Genomic DNA, 24,501 nt, shown 5'->3' on the forward strand with positions numbered 1-24,501 from the left:
GTTTGTATTTTTACACATATCATTTTCTAACTTTGCTACCAACTTTCGGAGGATAAATTAGCGTGAAAACTAGTAGTCTTGAAAATGGGAAGGGATTCTATAAATTACAAGCTAAGCCCTCAGCACATCTTATATCACTGTTCTATTAAGTCGCTAAAATCAACAGATGACTTCTTGTTGGTTCTGCCGAGCTAGCTGCCCAGGAGATAAGAATGCATTACTTCGCACAGAGAAACAGAGAAGTCTATAAATACTTGGGATCGTACTTAAAAGGCGGGAAAATATCTAGTTAGAAGTAACTAACGAATTTTTAATGCTTCCAGATCATGCAATAGCCTAAAACCAAAGCCAGTCAATGGTAACCTCAGCGAAAGTTAAAATGAAGGCCTTTGATACAATAACTGCCCCAGGATACCCGATCGACGCTGAGTACCATCACAAACAATAGAGAATTACTGATGGTGTTTGAGAAAAATATCGTGAGAGATTTTTCGGACAGCGAAGGAAGAGACCGAAAAATGAAGAAATATACACTATGACGAACCAGTCCCAATATTCTACAAAATGCAAAGGTTAAGCAATACAGTGGGCTGCACATGTTGTGTGCATGACAGATGATGCTACTCCAGAATTAGCCTTGTTAGGAGGCTCAGAAGGAAAGCGTACCCCTAGGAAGATCACGAACAAGATTAGAGGATGGACTACGGACGATCTGCAACAACTAGAAAACGGACAGATTTGCAACAACTGGTAATCGCAAGGACTAGATCGAAGCTACGCACGATAGGATATGGTGGAAGCAGTTTGTAAGTCCAGAGCATGATCTACAAGGTCTGAACGCCGGTTTAGTACATAAGTAAGTAAATAAGAGAAATATGTGGTTATCAAGTGAATGTAACATTTATAAGTTTTATACGATGTTGCAATGCCTGTGTTATTCTGAATTACGATGCAAAATTCGGACAGGCACTGCAATATCATATCTATCCACCGACTCCGGGCAAGCGACTTTCGAGTAAAATGTCTCACCTCTGCGGGAATATACATAAAATGTGTGTGAATTCCGAAGGGACGAAACTGCTGAGGTCATTGGTCTCTAGACTTACACACAACTTAAACTAACTTATGCTAAGAACAACACAAACACACACACACACACACACACACACACACACACACACACACACACACACACACACACACGTACGAGGGATGACTCGAACCTGCGGAGGGAGGGGCCGCGCAATCCGTGACATTCCGCCTGAGACCGCGCGGCCACTCCGCCAGGCGGGAACGTACATAATGACATAATGGAGCTACGAGTGCAAGTTGTAGACGCATGGTTGTCGACATTTGGAAGTTTGGGTCTGGCTGTGAGTTGTGCACGGGTAACGAAATGGTAAGGCGAACGCTTGCGGTAAACGGGAAATCCGGGTTCGAGTCCCGGTCCGGCACAAATTTTCATTGTCGTCATTCCATTCTACAGCTGATGGTAGGCCACACTCATTCGCATTTGCGAGTACATTTAATGTATTTATAAGTTTTATGTGTTACACAATGTGATAAAAGTGCTGAACTGAAGCTTCACAATAGGTCAGTGCGTAGCATATTAATAGTAAATTTGAGCGTGAGAAAAACGAAATTACGGAGCATACAAAGCTGTACGTTTATCAGGACTTAAAGTTACCGAATTGCATTTCTGCCCGAGCAATATTTGTTTTCGTTACAATTTTCAGATGAGTTCGTTCTGATCGATAATTTTGTAGGCATCACATTAATGTGACCACCGCCCATTAGTCAACGTACAATAATTACCCACAGACGGCGGCAGGTGGCACCACTAGCATTGCACTAGCATTGGGTCGGGGGAGGGGTACCAGTGCAGTCATTGTCGTAATGCGGAATGGAGTGATTTATTTGATGTCCACAGGGGCATGACCATGGCTTTCGGTTCAGTGGTGGAAGCATTTTCAAAAGGGGTAAGACTGCAAACTGTTCGCGTGCCGCCGTAGTTAAAGTACACAGTACGTGGCGATATCAACTTTGGTGTACCACCGACGACAGGAGTGAACGACGGACGGGTGCGGTGGTGTGTACGGGGAAACTGACGTGCAACTGTTGACCAACTGACCGCCCAGATGAACCAGCACCATCTATCACAAAGGGAAAAAAGTGGTCCAACTAAAACATTCTTATTTCTGTACATACTACACGAATATGTAATAAAAATGGGGTTCCTATTAAAAAAAAAAAAAACGCAGTTGATATCCGTCTGACCTATGGCAGCGCCATCTAGCGGGCCAACCGTAACGCCATCTGGTTTCCTCCTTGAAGCTAGACAAGTTTTGTTCTTTGTAGTTTTTTTCGTTTGACGCTTATTTCGTGAGATATTTGGCCCGGTCATGATCAATGGACCACCCTGTATAACTGTTAGTAATATTAAAATCGGAATTTAAAAGAGTGTATGACGGCAAGTAATATTTGCGGGGGTCGGGAAACAACTATGAGCACCCGTGGCTCCGCTCTGTCCCTCAACATTAACGCATCATGCGAAGTGCACTTCTAAGACTACATACATACTCCGCAAGCCGCTGCACAGTGCATAGGAGAGGGTGATTTATAACATTTCTATTCGTTCTCCAGTTCCATTCGCAAATCGTGTGAGGTTAAGAAAGAATGCCTATGTCCCAGCAAGCCCCAATCCCTTTTATTTTTGCCTTGGATGAGATGACCTTAGGAGGCAGTAGAATCGTTCTGAAGCCTGTTACAAAATTCCTGTCCTCTTAACTTCCTAAATAGCTTTTAGCGAAATATCGACCTTCTCTCTACAACTAAATTACATCCTGTTTCCAAGAGCACGTGGGCTGTTCCAGAGTTAAAGGATGAAACACGTGATACTGTCGCAGGTTCGAATCCTGCCTCGGGCATGGATGTTTGTGATGTTCTTAGGTTAGTTTGGTTTAAGTAGTTCTAAGTTCTAGGGGACTGATGACCTTAGATGTTAAGTCCCATAGTGCTCACAGCCATTTGAACCATTTTTGATGAAACACATTGGTTGCAGCTAAGTACAAAAGCGAAACAGGACACACAGAAAGCGATATTCAGATAGTACATAGTTAAAAGAAGAGCTGTAATATAGACGTAGAAGCAGTGGCCAAAAGTCGAAAAATGAAATGACAGTTTTAAAGAACTCGCAGTTCTTCACCAACGTTAACTGTGTTAAATTACAAATTACAAAGTGATGAAGAGTGTTTGTAATATAATGCCATACTTTTAATGCGACGTTATGTTGTCATTAGTAATATGAAATAGTTTGTGTTCTGTGTTATTGCAACAAATTTCTTTTGCTAACATGGAAGTGTGGAAAAGACAGTACAAAGTGACAGCTAACACCGACATTTGACATCTCGCTAGTGAAGTCAAATCAAGCTTTGTTTTTGACTTCCATTTAGTTTCTAGTTTTGATTGTAATAAATAACTTGAGATCAGAGATAGTTGTACTCCATATTATTACACGTCTGACTTTGTCTCAGCCTGCTAATTAGCGTGCCAAGCTTCACATAACGGCTCCGTGGCTTCCGAACTTCGGCCCGCGCTGCAGGCGGCCTTCTTTTGTGTGTTACGCAGTGTTAAACAAGTTTGACGTTTCCTTCACTCACAAACTATGCTCAGCTTCGATATAACCTGACTACTTTTTTGGTACCACAGGATAGATCACGACAAAGCCACGTATCAGTGGCGTTTTGGGGGAAGTAAAATTGCTACCAGCAACGCGCTTGTTCTCTAGAGGCGTCGATGCGTTGCTGACTGGTATTATCTTTATGTTGCAGGAGAACTCGAAGACGCGCGAAGTGGAAGTGGATATCGACGAGCTTCTAGACATGGACAGCGACGATCAGAGGCGGCGACATCTGCAGGCAAGTACCAACAGCGCGACTTCCCGCTTGTAGAATGACCTTTCGGTAGCGAAGTACAATGACGGAAAAAAAGAATCGCAACTCCAAGAAGGAGTTGTGCGACGTAAGCAAAAGTTGGTAGGCGTGTTTTTACATATGAAAGATGATGTTCAAATGTGTATGTTCAAATTTTGCTAGCTGCGCTGTAACGGTGGGCAAGAATGCCATTAAGGCGAAAAAGATGCCATTATCAACACCTAACTGAGTTTGAACAAGAGAAGATGGTTGTTCCTTTTGTGATATTTCAGAAAGACTTGACAGGAATGTAGCCACTGTACATGATTGCTGGCTGCGGTGGTCACGGGAATGTACGGTCGCAAGAAGACCGGGCCCCGGACGGCCATGTGGCGCTACCGAGAGGGAAGACCATCATGTTCGGCGTATGGCTCTGGCACATCGTACTGCATGTGCAGCAGCAATATGAGCAGCAGTTGGCACCACAGTGACACAACGAACTGTAACGAATCTGTTACTTCAAGGACAGCTCCGAGACAGACGCCCTATAACGTGCGTTCTAGTGACCCACACCACCGTCATTTGCGACTACAGTGGTGTCAAGCGAAAGCTCATTGGAGGACAGGATGGAGGTGTATTGTATTTTCTGATGAAAGCTGCTTCTGCCTCGGTGCCAGTGACGATCGAGGGTTGGTTGGAAGGAAGCCAGTTGAGGGCCTGCAACCAACTGGACCTACACCTGGAATTATGGTGCAGGGCACGATTTTATATGACAGCAGGAGCAGTCTCGTAGCTGTCCCATGCACGCTGACTGCCACTTACGACCAGCATTCCAGGGAGTGAAACTTCCTGGCAGATTGTGTGCCGGACCGAGACTCGAACTCGGGACCTTTGCCTTTCGCGGACAAGTGCTTTCTTTCAGGAGTGCTAGTTCTGCAAGGTTCGCAGGAGAGCTTCTGTAAAGTTTGGAAGGTAGGAGACGAGATACTGGCAGAAGTGGGGCTGTGAGGACGGGGCGTGAGTCGTGCTTGGGTAGCTCAGTTGGTAGAGCACTTGCTCGCGAAAGGCAAAGGTCCCGAGTTCGAGTCTCGGTCCGGCACGCAGTTTTAATCTGCCAGGAAGTTTCATATCAGCGCACACTCGGCTGCAGAGTGAAAATCTCATTCCAGGGAGTGTTTTCCAACAGGATAACGCTCGCCCATATACCGCTGTTGTAACCCAACATGCTCTAAAAAGTGTCGACATGTTGCCTTGGCCTGCTCGATTACCAGATCTGTTGTCTCCTGTCGAGCACATATGGGACACCATCGGTCTACAACTCCAGCGTCATCCAAAAACAGCGATAATCGTTCCTGTATTGACCAACCTACAGCACAATGAATGCACGTTTGCGTGCTTGAATTCAACATTCTTGGGGTTATACTGGTTGTTGACGAACCAATATTTCACATTTGCAATGGCTTATCTTGCGCTTACGTTAACCTACGATGTTGTAGCGTCAATTATTTAAATGTACTATCTAGACAGATGTATTCCATAAATTTCATTACTCTACATTTATTAGTTTTCGTTGCCATTTTTCTCTCCGTTACTGTATTTCGAACTGTTCTTTCTTTTCTTCCATCGGATTTCAAGAATCGTACCATCAGTATCGATTAGGAGTACGGTGTAATGTAATTCTAAAAGTGAAATACGTATCATCAAAAGTACGAACGTAACAGCATTGTTGTTGTGGTTGTGGTTGTGGTGGTGGTGGTGGTGGTGGTGGTGGTGGTGGTCTCGGTCTTGGTCTTCAGTCCGAAGAGTTGTTTGGTATAGCTCTTCACGGTAGTCCGTCTGTGTAAACCTCTTCATCTGTGCTCAGCTACTGCAGCCTGCATTCGTGCTTGCTCTGTTCAACCTTGACCTCCATCTACAACTTTTACCCCACATATTTTCTTCCATTGCCAAATCGCCCCAGGATGTATCCTTTCAACCGATCCCTGCGTTTAATCGCGCTATCCCTCAAAATTTTTTTTCGAAATCGATTCACTTCCACATCATTAGTTATTCGGTCCACCCATGTTATCTTTACCATTGTTCTGTAGCACATCATTTCAAATGCTTCTATTCTGTTCGTGTCTGAACTGCTTACCGTCCTCGTTGCCCTTCTGTATAAGGCTGCACTCCAGAAAAATAGGTCCAAAAAAAGTTCAGGAAAAATACTTAAATTTTTCAGAAAAATACTTAAATTTTTTTTCGATGTTAACAAATTTTTCTAGTTTCGGAATTGATTTCCTTGTGCTAGGCCCTGCTTCCGCCGTCGTCAGTTATTTTTCTTCCCAAATAGCAAAACTCATCCATCGCTTTTTAGTGCCTAATTTCCTAATCCAATTTTATAAGCGTCATCTGAATTAGACTACATTCCATTAGTCTTATTTTGTTTTTGTTACTCTTCTTCTAACGTCTTTTCAAGATATTACTCATTCCATTCAATTGGTCTTCCACGTCGCCCGCTATCTCTGACTTGTACAGTGGCATAGGCAAGCAATAAAGTTTTAATTTCTTCTGTCTGAACCTAAATTCCATTTCGAAATTTACTGCTTGCTTTTTGTACAGGTAGAATAGCGTTGCGATGTGTTACAACCTTGTCTCACTCAAATCAAATCTGGCTTTTCCTGTCCTTCGACTCCTTTAACTGCAGTCTGTGTTCTGCACTGGTTGTAAATAACCTTTCGCTCCCTGTATTTTACCCCTGGTACCGTCAGAATTTGAAAGAACGTATTCCATTGAACGTTGTCAAAAGCTTTCTTTGAATCTTTTCGTTTAGACCTAATTTGAACCGCGGGGTTCGTTTTGACTCTTTACGCAACTCTTCTGTTTCTGTTTAGCCCAGAAAGCCTTCATTTTCTGGCTGTGAGCAAGCTTCGTGCTTTTTCTCCTCTGTACTTCACTTCGGTTCCTCTGTTATTTTTGCTTGTAAGGGACGCTGGGAATACCCCTTAGAGAGTGATCTGCCGGAATTTGGACCGGTCCTGTGTGATTTCTAATGGAATTACATGTCGCTCCAGGTCTGACTTCACTGTGGTGATTCATTTGTTCTTGGAGGCTTTCCCTCCACCTTTCTTGGTGAAGGTATTGTTCGTGAGGCTGCAGAGATTCAAGCAGGTCAAATCTTCTCAGAATGCCAGGCGCCTTTTCCTCATCGATATGACTATCCTCTTGGAGACTGAACAGCTCTGTGTTGTATCTGCTCTTGTAGGTGTTATCCTCTTCTTTTATTGGTCGTAGAATTTTCCGTTGCTAGAACTGTAGTTTCCTGAGTGGATTCTTCCTATTCATCGAGAGGCATTGAGAGGCGAGTAATAAGGATGGGTTTACGGCTGAGTTGTAATGTATGCGTTAAAGTTCTTAGAAATGTACTCGGAGATATAAATACTCTTGCAGCAGTGCTAAACCCTCTCCACCTTGGGACATCTTGGAACTGTTGCCAAATTCTCACTCTCATTTACTGGAATGCGCTCTCCTAATTAGTGACTGCAGGAACTTTATGAATGATGGTGCGTTCCAGTGGGATTTCAGCTGGTGCTCAGTTTTTATCAACAAATGCTATACAATGTGGGTTTGCTTTCTCCAGTAAATCATCTAGGACGAGTCGTTGAGTCATTATGGCCTCGCTAGTTCGTACATTTCTCCGGAACCCAAACTGATTTTATCCGAGATAAATAATTCGTGTCAATATTTTGGAACCGTGATTTGTTGAACTGATGGTCCGGTAATATTCGCACCTGTATACACTTGTGAACGGCAGCACAATAAATTTATGTTTAACAGACACACAATTAATAGCTTACATTTGTCGTGGCACCAGGCAGCTTCGAGCTACTATCGGCTGCCAACATTTATCTGTGAGGACTTTTGTATAATAGTTACAAGCGCTGTGCCGCAGTGATTTATGAACAAGGCTCGGACTGCGGGAGGAGAGGTGTTCATACCCACAGCCAAACATTTAGAATCCTGTTTTCTTAAATCACCTAAGCTAAAAACTGACTGAAGTATATTTGAGATTTGCAGGAATGAGACTACAGACAAATTTAAATTGGACATCACATAACAGACGAAGTGGGAATCAAAATCATTCGCGACGGGCGACGCAGAGTAGCATAGGCAAAGCGGGCATACCTTGAAAAAGAAAGAAAAAAAGGTTGTAGGTGGGTGCTGAAAATTAGGCGTACGGATAAGTTAAGAAATGAGGAAGTCTACAAAACTGGAATATGTGGAAAATACTGACTTGAAGAAGGGACGTGATGATAGGATGTGTATAGAGGGAGCCATACGTTATAGATGTATAGAAACTTAAAGCTATACATAGAAAGAAGTGCTATGAGACGGCACAGAAGGAAGAAATGCGCAATGATACAAACAGAAACAGCATTTTTGTTCATAGACAATACTTACAGGGAAATTGCCGCGATTTATGGTGGTCTTCTGGACATGATTCTTAATAGGGTGTGTGACAGCCAGAGCGAGAGCACCAGCAGCAGCGAGTACTGTTTGTATAAAGCGTTTATTTTGCATTTTGTTTACGACCATCCACTAAGGAAGGGATTCTATTTGTGTTTATCTGCTCTGCATAGTAACTAACAGTTCTTGATAAAACTTTACGTAGTTTTCGTGTTAGATTTCTTAGTGTTTTCTTGATCGTTTAGAACAGAAAGCGCCCTAAAACCGTCTTTTGTTTGTTTCGCGACCGTTAGCCACTAGTCACTTGAATCAGCAGTTGTCTTGTGACAGCCAGAGCGAGAGCACCAGCAGCAGCGAGTACTGTTTGTATAAAGCGTTTTTGTACTTATTTGCTGCGCTTAGCTTTTAAATAGTTTTTCTGGGAAAACCTAGCGTAGTTTTCGCGTCTCGTATTTCAGTGAGTGTTTCTTGATTATCAGAGTAGCTCATCAGAAGATTATCTTGGGAATTTGTCACCGTATAGAGTAGGGTAAACATAGTCATGTGTAGGGACTGTGGTTGTTGTGAGCGGACGCAAGGAGAATTGGCCACTCTTCGGGGGCAGGTGGAGGCTTTGTCTGTTAGGCTCATCGAGCTCGAGGCGCAGGCGTCGGCTCGTAGTGGCGTTGGGGCAACTGTGGTGAGACCTATGCCTACTTCGGTGGCCTTGGAATCACATGGAACCCCTGATGTCGCTGCGTCTTCCGGCAGTGAGCATCTTACCGGTCAGCCATCACTCCAGGGTGAATGGCGGACAGTGGTGGGCTCGCGCGTGCCTGGCCGAAAGGCAAAGGTGGGATCTGGCCGCGTGGCAGCTGCCTTACCCCTTTCCAACAGGTACGGGGTGCTTCCTAGTGGTGATGACATCGTTTCCGAGCCACCACAGGATGCCTCGCCTGTTGGGCCAGTGGCCGATTCTCCGGCAAGGTCCCGACAGTCACAGAGGGCGGGCCTATTAGTTATAGGGAGCTCCAACGTTAGGCGGGTTATGGAGCCCCTCAGGAAAATAGCGGGTAGGTCGGGGAAGAATGCCAGTGTGCACTCGGTGTGCTTGCCGGGGGGTCTTGTCCGTAATGTGGAGGAGGCCCTTCCGGCAGCTATTGAACGCACTGGGTGTGACCGGCTGCAGATAGTAGCACATGTCGGAACGAATGACGCCTGCCGCTTGGGTTCTGAGGCCATCCTTGGTTCCTTCCGGCGGCTGGCTGATTTGGTGAAGACAACCAGCATCGCACGCGGAGTGCAAGCTGAGCTTAATATCTGCAGCATAGTGCCCAGAGTCGATCGCGGTCCTCTGGTTTGGAGCCGTGTGGAGGGTCTAAACCAGAGGCTCAGACGACCCTGCGACTATAATGGTTGCAAATTCATCGACCTCCGTTATTGGGTGGAGAACTGTAGGGCCCCCCTAGACAGGTCAGGCGTGCACTACACACCGGAAGCAGCTACTAGGGTAGCAGAGTACGTGTGGCGTGCACACGGGGGTTTTTTAGGTTAGAGGGACCCCCCCTTGGGCGAAACGATAAAATACCTGACGGCTTACCAGAGAGGACATTATCATCGTTGATAAAGAACGTCCGTCCTCAGAGACCAAAAACAGGAAAAGTTAACGTAATATTGGTAAACTGCAGGAGTATCCAGGGCAAGGTTCCTGAATTAGTATCTCTTATTGAAGGAAATAGTGCGCATATAGTATTAGGAACGGAAAGTTGGTTAAAACCGGAAGTGAACAGTAACGAAATCCTAGACACAGAATGGAATATATACCGCAAGGATAGGATAAACGCCAATGGTGGAGGAGTATTTATAGCAGTAAAGAATTCAATAATATCCAGTGAAGTTATTAGCGAATGCGAATGTGAAATAATCTGGGTTAAGTTAAGTATCAAAGGTGGGTCAGATATGATAGTCGGATGCTTCTATGGACCACCTGCATCAGCAACCGTAGTAGTTGAGCGCCTCAGAGAGAACCTGCAGAACGTCGTGAAGAAGTTTCGTGATCATACTATTGTAATAGGGGGAGACTTCAATCTACCAGGTATAGAATGGGATAGTCACACAATCAGAACTGGAGCCAGGGACAGAGACTCTTGTGACATTATCCTGACTGCCTTGTCCGAGAATTACTTCGAGCAGATAGTTGGAGAACCAACTCGTGAAGCTAACGTTTTAGACCTCATAGCAACCGAGCGAGGTGGCGCAGTGGTTAGCACACTGGACTCGCATTCGGGAGGACGACGGTTCAATCCCATCTCCGGCCATCCTGATTTAGGTTTTCCGTGATTTTCCTAAATCGTTTCAGGCAAATGCCGGGGTGGTTCCTTTGAAAGGGCACGGCCGATTTCCTTCCCAATCCTTCCCTAACCCGAGCTTGCGCTCCGTCTCTAATGACCTCGTTGTCGACGGGACGTTAAACACTAACCACCACCACCACCACCACCACCTCATAGCAACAAATAGACCGGAACTTTTCGACTCCGTGAATGTAGAAGAGGGTATCAGTGATCATAAGTCAGTGGTTGCATCAATGACTACAAGTGTAATAAGAAAGCCAAGAAAGGAAGGAAAATATATTTGCTTAACAAGAGTGATAGGGCACAAATCGCAGAATATCTGAGTGACCACCATCAAACGTTCATTTCTGAGGAAGAGGATGTGGAACAAAAATGGAAAAAATTCAGAAACATCGTCCAGTACGCCTTAGATAAGTTCGTACCGACTAAGGTCCAAAGCGAGGGGAAAGATCCACCGTGGTATAACAATCATGTACGAAAGGTACTACGGAAACAAAGAAAGCTTCATCATGGGTTTAAGAGTAGTCGAATCATAGCTGATAAGGAAAAGCTGAACGAAGCGAAAAAGAGCGTAAAGAGAGCAATGAGAGAAGCATTCAACGAATTCGAACATAAAACATTGGCAAACAATCTAAACAAGAACCCTAAAAAGTTTTGGTCATATGTAAAATCGGTAAGCGGATCTAAATCCCCTATTCAGTCACTCGTTGACCACGATGGCACCGAAACAGAGGACGACCGAAGAAAGGCAGAAATACTGAATTCAGTGTTCCGAAACTGTTTCACTGCGGAAAATCGTAACACGGTCCCTGACTTCAGCCGTCGCACGGACGCCAAAATGGAAAATATTGAAATAAACGATATCGGAATTGAAAAACAACTGCTATCACTTAGTAGCGGAAAAGCATCCGGACCAGACGAGATACCCTTAAGATTCTACAGTGATTATGCTAAAGAACTTGCCCCCTTTCTATCAGCAATTTATCGTAGATCGCTGGAAGAACGTAAAGTACCTAGCGACTGGAAGAAAGCGCAGGTCGTTCCCATTTTCAAGAAGGGTCATAAATCAGATGCGAATAATTATAGGCCTATTTCGCTTACGTCAATCTGTTGTAGAATAATGGAACATGTTTTGTGTTCTCGTATTATGACGTTCTTAGATAATACAAATCTCCTTCATCATAACCAACATGGATTCCGCAAACAGAGATCATGTGAAACTAAGCTCGCCCTATTTGCCCAAGAAATTCACAGTGCCGTAGACACTGGCGAGCAGATTGATGCCGTATTCCTGGACTTCAGGAAGGCATTTGATACGGTTCCGCACTTACGTTTAGTGAAAAAAATACGAGCTTACGGAATATCGGACCAGGTTTGTGATTGGATTCAGGATTTCCTAGAAGAAAGAACACAACATGTCATTCTTAACGGTTCAAAATCTGCAGATGTAGAGGTAATTTCGGGAGTACCGCAGGGAAGCGTGATAGGACCTTTATTGTTTACAATATACATAAATGACTTAGTTGACAACATCGGTAGCTCCGTGAGGCTATTTGCAGATGACACGGTTGTCTACAAGAAAGTAGCAACATCAGAAGACTCGTACGTACTCCAGGAGGACCTGCAGAGGATTAATGCATGGTGCGACAGCTGGCAGCTTTCCATAAACGTAGATAAATGTAATATAATGCGCATACATAGGGGCAGAAATCCATTCCAGTACGATTATGCCATAGGTGGTAAATCATTGGAAGCGGTAACGACCGTAAAATACTTAGGAGTTACTATCCGGAGCGATCTGAAGTGGAATGATCACATAAAACAAATAGTGGGAAAAGCAGGCGCCAGGTTGAGATTCATAGGAAGAATTCTAAGAAAATGTGACTCATCGACGAAAGAAGTAGCTTACAAAACGCTTGTTCGTCCGATTCTTGAGTATTGCTCATCAGTATGGGACCCTTACCAGGTTGGATTAATAGAAGAGATAGACATGATCCAGCGAAAAGCAGCGCGATTCGTCATGGGGACATTTAGTCAGCGCGAGAGCGTTACGGAGATGCTGAACAAGCTCCAGTGGCGGACACTTCAAGAAAGGCGTTACGCAATACGGAGAGGCTTATTATCGAAATTACGAGAGAGCACATTCCGGGAAGAGATGGGCAACATATTACTACCGCCCACATATATCTCGCGTAATGATCACAACGAAAAGATCCGAGAAATTAAAGCAAATACGGAGACTTACAAGCAGTCGTTCTTCCCACGCACAATTCGTGAATGGAACAGGGAAGGGCGGATCAGATAGTGGTACAATAAGTACCCTCCGCCACACACCGTAAGGTGGCTCGCGGAGTATAGATGTAGATGTAGATGTAGATGTAGATGTAGATCACCACGGATGACAATTCATACTCAGCAACGTCCTCCCGTGGCGGTAAGCAGTTTCTCGTTAGGAAATGATCTACACTGGTGTGCAAAATTTAAAGATGAAAGTAACTTTCACAAGGCCTGTCTCTAGCAAGTAACATAGCGCGATGAAACTTGGACCACACAGACGTACAGTACGGTATAGTACAGAAGGTAAGTGAAAGAAACACGCAGTGAGACGGACGCAAATGAGATTTTCATTCAAAGGCAATAATTACACTTGAGTCACATGTGTTTATTATGGTCCCTTGGATATGATAAAAGGCGGGGCATGTTCCTTAATAGGCCATGTGATCACAACGGACGGTACTTGTTCTGCAACGTGCTTCCACGCTGGCTGCAAAGTACAGCGAATGGGCTGGACTGGCCGTTCTGTCGACTTAAATTCCATCTAACACGTGTGGGATACGTTAGCGAGACGTATTGCAACACGTCAGTTGTCAGTTACCTTCTGCACTATGCTGTAGCAGTTCTTTCTGCGTCTCCCCCTGCGGGTTCGGGGGTAAGAATAGGCCCGCGGTATTCCTGCCTGTCGTAAGAGGCGACTAAAAGGAGTCTCAAACGTTTCGGCCTTAATGTGATGGTCCCCTCTTGGGTTTGACCTCCGTTTTTCCAAATTTCCGTTGTGCGTGCCATTTGGGGAAGGACGCCTTACGTGGTGTTTTTCTATTGGTCCATCATGCACCACCATCTTGCAAGCCACCTACTGTCGTGTGGCGGGATTTACACCCAACGTCTTCTGGGTTGCCTCCTTCTCGTCTTGTGCGCTATCCCCTTCTTAGCGCCCCCGACAACTGTGGACCCTTTCAACACCTAAAATCCAGCATGGTAGCCAGTCCGTTGTGGTGGGGTCGTCATGTACCCTCTTGGTGGTAGCCCCCTGACCACACAGGGATCGCACTACAGTGCCAAGGAGTATGTGCCCATCTTGTCTGGGGCACGGGGACCCCGGGCAACGGGATATCGGCCAGGTACCCGTTGCTTTGGCTGGGTGGCGCCCTTGGGGAGAGCCCTCGTTCGGAGTAGGTGGCATCTGGGCGGATGTGGCGCAATGAAGCACAATAAATCACACCAAGCTGGTGGTCGCACGGCCACCAGCGTCCCTAAGCGAGGCAGAATTGACTTTGATGCTGCGCAATATGACCCTCAGTCGTTCCCCTAGTTGGCTGCGCCGTGGGAGGGACGCAGATCTAGTGCCAAGCGGAAGCCTTACGTACCACAATACCTTGTCTGCAGCAGGACTTACGACGAAGCCTCTGTTTTTTGTGGAACACCTGGAGGATAAGTTTGGGGAAGTGGCGAGGTTGTCTAAAATGAGGAATGGGTCCATCCTCCTCAAGACGTCCTCCCCAGCCCAGTCACGAGCGTTGCTCTTGTGTGATAAGCTGGGTGACGTCCTTGCTACCGTCACTCCCCACACTCCAGGGGATTATTTACCATCGTGACCTGTTGTTACAATCCGACGACGAGCTGAGAGCCGACTTGGAACGATGTGGTGTACATTTTGTCCTTCGTGTACATAGAGGACCCAAGACTAACAGGGTGGCCACTGGTACCTTTATCTTGGCCTTCGAGGGTGCTGTATTGCCCGAGAAGGTCAAGGTAATGGTTTACCGTTGTGACGTCAAAGCCATACGTCTCCCCCCCTCCCCCCCCCCCCCCCAGATGCAGTGCTTCCAGTGCTGGAAGTTTGGGCATATGTCCTCCCGTTGCCCATCCAGCGCCACGTGTCGAGATTGCGGACGCCCCTCTCATCCCGATTCTCCATGTGCGCCTCTGCCTGTATGTGTCAACTGTGGGGAGCACCACTCTCCATGCCCGCCAGATTGCCCCGTTCTTCATAAGGAGCGGAAGATAATGGAATTTAAGACCCTGGACCGGCTTACTTATCAAGAGGCAAAACTGAAATTTGAAAAGTTGTATCCTGTTTCCCTTCGAACATCTTATGCTGCAGCCACGTTATCGTCGCCCTCGCGAGCGGCAGTTGTCGCCTCATCTGTGCCGCCTTCGGTGGGCCCTCAGGGCCGTGCATCTCTGTCTGCCCCCCTAGTGTCTGGGGGCAAGCCTTCCTCTGTTGCCCCCTTAGCAGTTGGGGGCAAACCCTCTTCTGTCGCTCCCCCCATACTTGCTTCGGGAGTGACATCTGCTCAAAACCCAGGGGGCTCGATCCCTCCCCCTCCTTCTCCGCCAGCGTTGCCTCTGCTGGTTCCTCTCTCGCGGAAGGGGTCCCTCGGGGCTTTCCCTTCCTCTGTTTCTTCTCCTACCCAGCCGGATGTCAGCCAGTGGCTTAAGGTTCCGCCACCTGCTGGTCGTAGGGCTTCTGCGTCGTCGTCAGACTCCGACGCTCCTTCACAGAAGCTCTTCCAGCCCTCTAACCCTAAGGACAGGCGCGAGAAGAAGGAACGGAATGTGTCCAAGAAGAAGGACGTTCCGGCGGTTTCAGTACCGCCTGCTGTAAATAGTTCTGGCTCCGGGGATGAGGTGGAGATCCTCGCCTCTGCCGCGGATCTCGCCCTCACGGAACCCTCAGTGGCCTTTCCTATGGACACAGCTGACTCTCCTCCGGTGGCTGCAGTTGGCTCTGAGGCGCCGTCTGCCTCTTAGTCGCCTTCACGCCCTCCCAGTCCCTTACTGCTTCCATTCTCCAGTGGAATAGCGGTGGTTATTTCTGCCACCTGCCTGAGCTCCGGATGCTTCTGAGTGTTTCCCCTGTTCTCTGCATTGCTCTTCAGGAATCTTGGTTTCCAGCAATGCGGACCCCCGCCCTTCGCGGTTATCGGGGATACTATAAGAACCGCGCTGCCTGTCAACGAGCGTCAGGTAGAGTTTGCCTCTTTGTTCACCACTCTGTCTGTAGCTCGCCAGTACCCCATCTGACGCCTTTAGAGGCAGTCGCTGTCAGGGTTGAGCTCTCACTGGCTATTACTGTTTGCTCTGTTTACATTCCTCCGGATGGGGAGCTCCCCCGACATGTCTTGGCTGCACTGCTGGCTCAGCGCCGGCCACCATTGCTGCTTCTGGGCGATTTCAATGCCCGCAACCCTCTATGGGGTGGGACTGTCTCCGATGACCGCGGTCGTGCCGTGGAGCTCAGCTCGACCTTAGCCTCTTGAACACCAGTGCTCTCACGCATTTCTGTGTGGCCCATGGCTCGTTCTCGGCCATCGATCTCTCTCTTTGCAGCCCCGGACTTGTCCCATCCCTCCACTGGAGAGTGCATCCTGACCTGTGTGGTAGTGACCATTTTCCCATCTATTTGTCACTGCCCCAGTGTCATTCTTCTGGGCGCCTGCCCCGCTGGGCTCTCAACAGGGCTGACTGGCTGGCTTTTACTTCCACTGCCACCACTGAGTCTCCCCCACAGGGTGACACTGATGAGGTCGTCCGTGTCTTGACCACGTCAATCATTTCTGCGGCCGAGGCAGCCATACCCCACTCTTCTGGACTCCCTCGGAGGAAGGCTGTACCCTGGTGGTCGCCAGAGATTGCTGAGGCTATTTGCAACTGTAGGCGGGTTCTTCAGTGTCATAGGCGGCACCCGTCTCTGGAGACCCTCATCGCCTTTAAGAGGCTCTGCATCTTGGCCCGTCGTCTTATTGCACGGTGTAAGCAGGAGTGCTGGGAGAGGTATGTCTCATCCTTGGGCTCCCGTGTCTCCCCCTCGCTCATGTGGTCCCGGATCCGGCGGATTTATGGGTACCGGACCCCTATGGGTGTCCCTGGGATCTCCCTGGATGGCGCTGACTGCACGGACGCTGCCGCCATTGCTGAACACCTTGCCGTTCACTTTGCTACGAGCTCTGCGACTGCAACTTACCCCCCCCCCCCCCCCCCCCCCCGCCTTTCACTCTCTAAAGCAGCAAGCCGAGCAGACGCCATTATCATTCCACACAAGTCATTCTGAAAAATACAATGCTCCTTTCAGCGAGAGGGAATTCCTCGCTGCCCTCGCCGATTGCCCTGATACAGCACCAGGACCAGACTGCATCCACATGCAGATGCTGAAGCATCTCTCCAGGGACTGCCAGAGACACATCCTCACCATCTTTAACCGCATTTGGAGCGAAGGCGTGTTCCCGTCGCAATGGCGAGAGGGTGTTATTGTCTCCATCTTGAAGCCCGTTGCGGACCCACTGGCGGTGGACAGCTATCGTCCCATTACCCTCACCAACGTTTTGTGCAAATTGCTCGAACGTATGGTGGGGCGGCGTTTGTGTTGGTTCCTTGTGTTGCGTGGTCTCCTCGCTCCATCCCAGGGTGGCTTCCGTCGGGGCCGGTCTGCTGCGGACAATTTGGTGCGGCTGGAATCTGCTATCCGTACGGCCTTTGCCCGACGTCAGCATCTCGTTGCTGTATTTTTTGATCAGCGGAAGGTGTATGACACCACATGGAGGCATCACATCCTTGCTACGTTGCATGAGTGGAGCCTTCATGGTCAGCTCCCGGCTTTTCTTCAAACCTTTTTATTGCGCCGCTCTTTCCGGGTGCAAGTCAGTGCCATCTCTAGTTCATCTTATATACAGGAAAATGGGATCCCGCACCCGCAGGGCTCGGTGTTGAGCGTCTCCTTATTTCTAGTGGCCATTAATGGTCTGGCTGCAGCCGTGGGGGTTCTTTGTATGCCGACGACTTCTGCATCTCCTTTAGCTCAACAACTACGGGAGTCGCCGAACGCAGGCTGCAAGTAGCCGTTCGCAAGGCAGCATCCTGGGCTCTGACTCATGATTTTCAGTTCTCTGCAGCCAAGACTCGAGTTATGCACTTTTGCAGGCATCGGACCGTCCACCCTCATCCTGAACTTTACCTCGACGACCACCTACTTGAAGTGGTAGACACTAGCCGCTTCTTAGGACTTGTCTTTGATGCCTGGCTCACATGGGTTTCTCATATTACTCAGCTGAAGCAAAATTGCTGGCGGCACCTCAACGCCCTTTGCTGCCTGAGCCACACATCTTGGGGTGCAGATCGCTGCACACTGTTGAGCTTGCACAGAGCCCTTGTGCAGTCCAGGCTTGATTATGGGAGCCTGGCCTATGGGTCTGCATCACCCTCAGTGTTGACGTTCTTGGACCCCATACACCACTGTGGGGTTCGACTTGCAACTGGCGCTTTCTGTACAAGCCCCGTGGATAGTCTACTGGTGGAGGCCGGGGTTCCCCCGCTGTGGATTCGCCGCCATCGACTGCTCGCCGACTATGCTGTCCACGTGCATTGCTCGCAGGGCCATCCCAATCATCGCCTGCTTTTCCCTGCCATGGTCCTCAATCTGCCCAAGCGGCGATCTAGGTCTGGGCTTTCCATTGCTGTCCGCGTCCAGTCCCTGCGGTCGGAACTGGGGTCATTCCCTCTTCTGCCTCCCTCCCGGGTCCATGCACCTATGCCTCCCTGGTGTCTGCCCCGTCCGTCCGTCCGCCTGGACTTGGCACGGGGACCCAAGGCTTCAGTTCCGCCTGTGGACCTCCGTCGCCGTTTTCTTGCGCTCCTCGCCTCATTTTTGGGCTGTGGGACTGTCTACACTGATGGTTCCCTGGTTGATGGTCGTACTGCCTACGCTTTTGCTCACGCTGCCCATGTTGAACAGCGCTCCTTGCCGGCTGGCTGCAGTATTTTTACTGCAGAGCTGGTGGCCATATTGCGCGCTCTTGAACATATGCGTTCCTGCTCAGGTACGTCCATCGTCATCTGCAGTGACTCCCTGAGCAGCCTCCAGGCTATCGACTGCTGGTATCCCTTTTCTCCTCTGGTATCATTTATTCAGGAGTCTGCTTCTGCCATTACCCGCTCTGGTCGTTCGGTGGTCTTTGTTTGGATGCCAGGTCACGTTGGCATCCCGGGAAACGAACGTGTCGACGGGCTGGCCAAAGAGGTGATCGACGCCCCAGCTTTAGAGATCGGCCTCCCGGCTCATGATCTGCAGTTGGTGTTGCGCTGTGAGGTGCTTGGGATGTGGAATGATGAGTGGCCTGGCCTGACATCCCCGAATAAACTGCAGGCTGTTAAGGAGACGACCGATGTGTGGCGGTCCTCCCTGCAGGCTTCTCGCAGGGACTCTGTCGTCCTGTGTCGGCTCCGCATCGGCCATACCTACCTGACGCAAGGCCATCTTATGCATCAGGAGTATCCCCCCCCCCCCCCCCCGTCCCTGTGTCAGTGTGGGTCCCAGCTGACGGTCGCCCACATTTTGTTGGAGTGTCCCCGACTGCGCACCATCCGGCAGTCTTTTGATCTCCCGGGCACTTTGCCTTTGGTTTTATGCGACGATGCCTCCATGGCTGATGACGTTTTAAATTTTATCCAAGGTAGTCCTTTTTATGGTTCCATTTAGGGAGGTCCTGCACCTTTCCCTTTCTGTGTCTCTTGTCCTCGAGTCTCTCATAATTGGTTGCAGATTTTGGTGTGTAGTCGGATGGTTGACTCTTTCCCTTTTTTTTGTTCTCGTGGTCAGTCAACCAGTCTCCAGCCATCTTCTTTTCTTCTGTTTCTTTCTGTCTGGTGTTCATCTGTACTCTTCTTGTCTGTAGTGTTCGTTGCCGCATTTGTGTTCTTTCAGTGCCTGGGGAGGATTCTCCTTCCCCTTGGGGTTTTACCTGCTCCGCAAATTTTCGTCTCGCCTGTTTTTGGAATGGGGGACTGATGACCTTAGCTGCTTAGTCCGCCTTAAACATCCCAACAACCACCACCACCACCACCACCACCACCACCACCACCACCACCTTTCTGCGTATGGTTCCAGTTTCATCGAGCTGTGTTACTTGGCAGTGACACGTCATGCAAAAGTCCTTAAGTGTTGCACACCAGTGTAATTAGGGGCGTCGGATGCTAAGCGCTTACTCGAAGATGCTTGCTCGGAGATGCTTACTCGCAGATGAGATTGCCACAGGAGAGGAAATCGTGACGGGCCGCATTAAACCAGTCAAAAGACTGATGGGGGAAATGAAAATCGCGTAAGGCGGGTCCGAGTTCGTTCCTTTGAAAAGGATACACAGATAAACAGGAAAAGATTGGTGCTTCTGAACGAATGCCCAAAGCTCGGCTTTCTTCAATTCTGGCTCATAAGATATGTGATCAATGGCCAGCCAGGACTACTTACTATTAGCCAGAACTACTTACTACATAGCCCTTTTCAGCGAACTAGAGGAGGGTGATTTTATTTGCCTACGTGTTGGGATGTGGAGCTTTATCCGAAACGACTAACTACAATGGTTTGTCAAAGCGACATGCTTCGATGTGTTTCAAATAATGTCATTGTTGCAACGTTAGACATGCTCTTTAGATGATTTCAGGAAAAATATTTTCAACAGTATTTTCCTTGTACGCAGATGAACATTTATTAGTAAACGCTGTCACGGATTGCGGTGGTCATGCTTTTTGGCACAAATAAGCATTATTTCAGTAACACGAGAGTATTGTATTACAAAGTTTTATTTTCTGAACAACAAACTATGTACTTTGAATAGTGTCCAACAGTATACAACTTATAGCGATACTGTGCACTAACATGAACGCGGTTATTAATTATGTGAATTGAGCTATGTAACAAATGTGTTATTCCGAGTTGAACATTTGGCTTGACAGACGCACACTGTCATAAATTACCACATGTAGAACAATTGTCTGTCCACCACAGATTGAAATAACACAGCTCTCTAGACGCATCTGTATAGTGTGTCAGTGGTTGTAAGTGCATATATTTCTATTGATGACTCATGACAGTGTTCTGAACGACATTGCATCAGTAATTACTTCATTTGCAGTCTAACAATGATAGCTACTACGACGAGTATGTTCTTAGTTTACCTAGTACCTCCAAGTACGCGTCCCACAAGCACCCCATCAATGTTTGTTTTGCCATGAACAATAGGTCAGGTATTGAAACTTGGACACAAAACGGATAGTGTGCACTAGCAGGTGTAGTCTAGTTCGAGACGAAGTTACCACCGTGCAGTAAACATCAGTTTGTAAATTACGTGATGTGTTCCCGAGAAGACCGTTCGACGCAGAGGGGGGGAAAAAAAGAAAAAGAAACCAAACACACTGAAGTGGGTACATATTACGGTACCAGTGGTCACAGTATCTGTACGTATACCCCAAATACCCTGCATACAGGATACGCGTATTACAATACGAGATTCTAAAACCGGAAGTTCTAGCACATGCGAAATCTGTAAGTTGTTATATTTAGACAATAAATAAATTTTGCAGTAAATGCGACACATCATTACACTCAGGAAAATATGGGTTGTGCTCCAATAGCCGTATTTTGAAAATATGAAAATTAATAGGAACTACATTATATAAAATGCTTCTCAATCATAATCAGTTTTTATCTACTTACAATTACTAACATAAACATTTTTTAGTCATCACAGTAGCCTTAGTGAAATAAGAGTAATTTAAGGACTACATTAAGGTACGTAACTTCTCCGACAAATAACATTTAGCAGTAACTATAAAAATCATTGGCCATATTTTCATGGCCAATTCTTAACAGCAATCTGTGCTTCCATAAAAATGCAACGAAACAGGTTCCTTACCAGAATCCAACGAATGCAAATATCCAGTGAATATTAAAAACTAGTTAGCTATGAAATCTGAAAATATTTTAAGATCTAACGACCCTATTGCACAGTGTTTTGCATGACAGAAAGACAGCGAAAGAAAAGGTGTTAAGGAAACACAACTTTGTATTTCTCTTAGACAATTTGCTGCATTTCAACTTCATGGGTGTAATTTTACAATAAGTTACGTCACGGTGTGTGGTTTTCCTTTTATAATTTTTATTTTTTAAATTTTTTATGTCTGTTTCTCAATAATACTTAGACACTTTGCTGTTTGAGTCATATATGAAGGCCGGCCGGAGTGGCCGAGCGGTTCCAGGCGCTTCAGTCTGGAACCGCGCGACCACTACGGTCGCAGGTTCGAATCCTGCCTCGGGCATGGATGTGTGTGACGTCCTTAGGTTAGTTAGGTTTAAGTAGTTCTAAGTTGTACGGGACTGATGACCTCTGATGTTAAGTCCCATAGTGCTCAGAGCCATTTGAACCATTTTTTTCATATATGAGAAGTAAACCAAGAACGGAAGAAATCCGTATTGCCGCATGCGTACGCAAGTATTAAACGTCGACCATCACTTTCGTGTGACAATAATGCTTACGCACTGAAATTTACTAACGTTTATTCATTGAGTATTCACGTTTCAGCTAAATAAACTACTGAGTGGATTAATTTTGATGCTTTATTTTTTCATAAAAATATAATCTTCTATTTTTGCAGTTATGCACTGTTGTCGGTGCATGATGACTCATATTGTGGCATCTTCTACAGCGAAATTCCATAGACATTGTTTCCCTGTTATCCTTAAAGTCCAGTTCTGTGTGACAGAAGGTGTGAAGTTTCTCTAAGTAGGTATGTTCTTACATTGTTAATAACATCGCGGAAATTGCAGACGAATAATGCAAGTTTGTGTATCGCCAATGGTATACTTTTTGTAAGCACATTACTTCCTCTTTTTTGCGCTGAATACTTGGATTCCTCTATACTCTGCATCGTGTTCATGTTACCAGAATTTGCATCTCATCGACTTACTCAGTTTTAACACACTCTTTCTGCACTGCGATCCGTTTAATATTCTCGTCACTAGTAAATTAAGGGACTTTCACAGCAAGCCGTCGCTCTTGCCCGCGAAGACATTGTACACGTTCTCTTTCCGTGTGAGGTATCAAACGCGCACTACTTCAACCTAGCCACACTACCAAGATAGCTGCCGCTTCAGCCTGATATGCGGTTCGGTCTGTCTAGTAATACGTCGCATTTTTGTTCTTGGGAATACAGTGGGTATTCTTAAAGTTTTAATTATGACCTCGAAAAAAAAAAAAAGTTACGTAATTAATTTTTTGTTTGACGCAGGTGCATGTCTGAAGTCCTGGTACACTTTTAAATTGCCGTCCGGCTACATGAGTGTGTTACCAGGGTATTATTATTAATATTATTATTATTATTATTATTATTATTTATATAAAATTTTCAACGCATAGAACTGACATAGTTGTGGTGGTCTGCAGTCCGAAGACTGTTTAGATGCAGCTGTCCGTGCTAGTCTATCGTGTGGAAGCTCTTCATCTCTGCATAACTACTATAGACGTCATGTATTTGAACTTGCTACTGTATTCAAGCATTGATCATCTACGATTTTTACCCTTTCTTTTCCACATTTCCATCTGTTGCAAAAGGCACGGACTCTTGATGTCTCAGGAAGTGCCCTATCTACATCTACATCTACGTCTACTACATACTCCACAAGTCACTGTACAGTGCGTGGCGGAGGCTACCCTGTTCCACTATTTGTCATTTCCCCTCCTGTTCCACTCGCAAATAGAGCTAGCGAAAACTCCTGTCTATACGCCTCCGTATGAGCCCTAATTCCTCGTATCGTATCTTTGTGGTCCTTACGCACCATGTGCGTTGGCAGCAGTAGAACCGTTCGGCAGTCAGCTTCAAATGCCGGTTCTATAAATTTTCTCGAAAGGAAGGTCGCCTTCCTACCAGGGATTCCCATTAGAATTCCCGAAACGTCTCCGTAACACTTACGTGTTTGTTCGAACCTCCCTGTAACAAGTCTAGCAGCCCGCCTCTGAATTGCTTCGAAGTCGTCTTTCAGTGCGACTTGGTACGGATCTCAAACATTCGAGCAGTACTCGCACCAACGTCCTACGGTGGATTCTCCCAATGAACCGAATTCGACCATGTGCCTTCCTCACCACAGTTTTCACATGCTCGTTCCACCTCGTATCGCTTTGTGACGTTACGACCAGATATTTAAACGACTTGGCTGTGTCAAGCTGGACACTAGTAATACTGTATCCGAACATTACAGGTTTGTTCTTCCTACTCATACCCATTAACTTAAATTTTTCCACATGTAGCCGGCCAGTGTGGCCACGCGGTTAAAGGCGCTTCAGTCTGGAACCGCGCGACCGCTATGGTCGCAGGTTCGAATCCTGCCTCGGGCATGGATGTGTGTGATGTCCTTAGGTTAGTTAGGTTTAAGTAGTTGTAAGTTCTAGGGGACTCATGACCTCAGATGTTAAGTCCCATAGTGCTCAGAGCCATTTGAACCATTTTCCACATGTAGCGCTAGCTGCCATTCATCACGCCAACGGGAAATTTTGCCTAAGTCGTCTTGTATCTTACTGCAGTCAGTTTCCACACGTTACCGTAGACCGCAGCATCATCAGCAAACAATCGCAGACTGCTTCCCACCTGATTGCCAAATCATTTATGTATATAGATAACAGCAGTCCTATCATACTTCCCTGGGGCACTCCTGACGATACCCTTGTCTCTGATGAAAACTCGCCGTCGAGGACAACGTACTGGCTTCTATTACTTAA

The 24,501-nt window shown here is 46.9% G+C and overlaps 1 protein-coding gene across 1 annotated transcript in view; it reads left to right on the top strand.

Annotated features, from left to right (window-relative positions):
- Positions 1-24,501, top strand: part of LOC124619333 (protein phosphatase 1 regulatory subunit 14C) — a 542,581-nt gene that overhangs the window by 487,599 nt on the left and 30,481 nt on the right. The window contains exon 3 of the mRNA XM_047145641.1: positions 3,831-3,917. Within this exon, the coding sequence (XP_047001597.1) occupies positions 3,831-3,917 (87 nt within the window). The remainder of the gene's footprint in view (positions 1-3,830; positions 3,918-24,501) is intronic.

This window comes from Schistocerca americana, chromosome 6 (genome assembly GCF_021461395.2).
Source record: "Schistocerca americana isolate TAMUIC-IGC-003095 chromosome 6, iqSchAmer2.1, whole genome shotgun sequence".
Classification (NCBI taxonomy): Eukaryota; Metazoa; Arthropoda; class Insecta; order Orthoptera; family Acrididae; genus Schistocerca; species Schistocerca americana.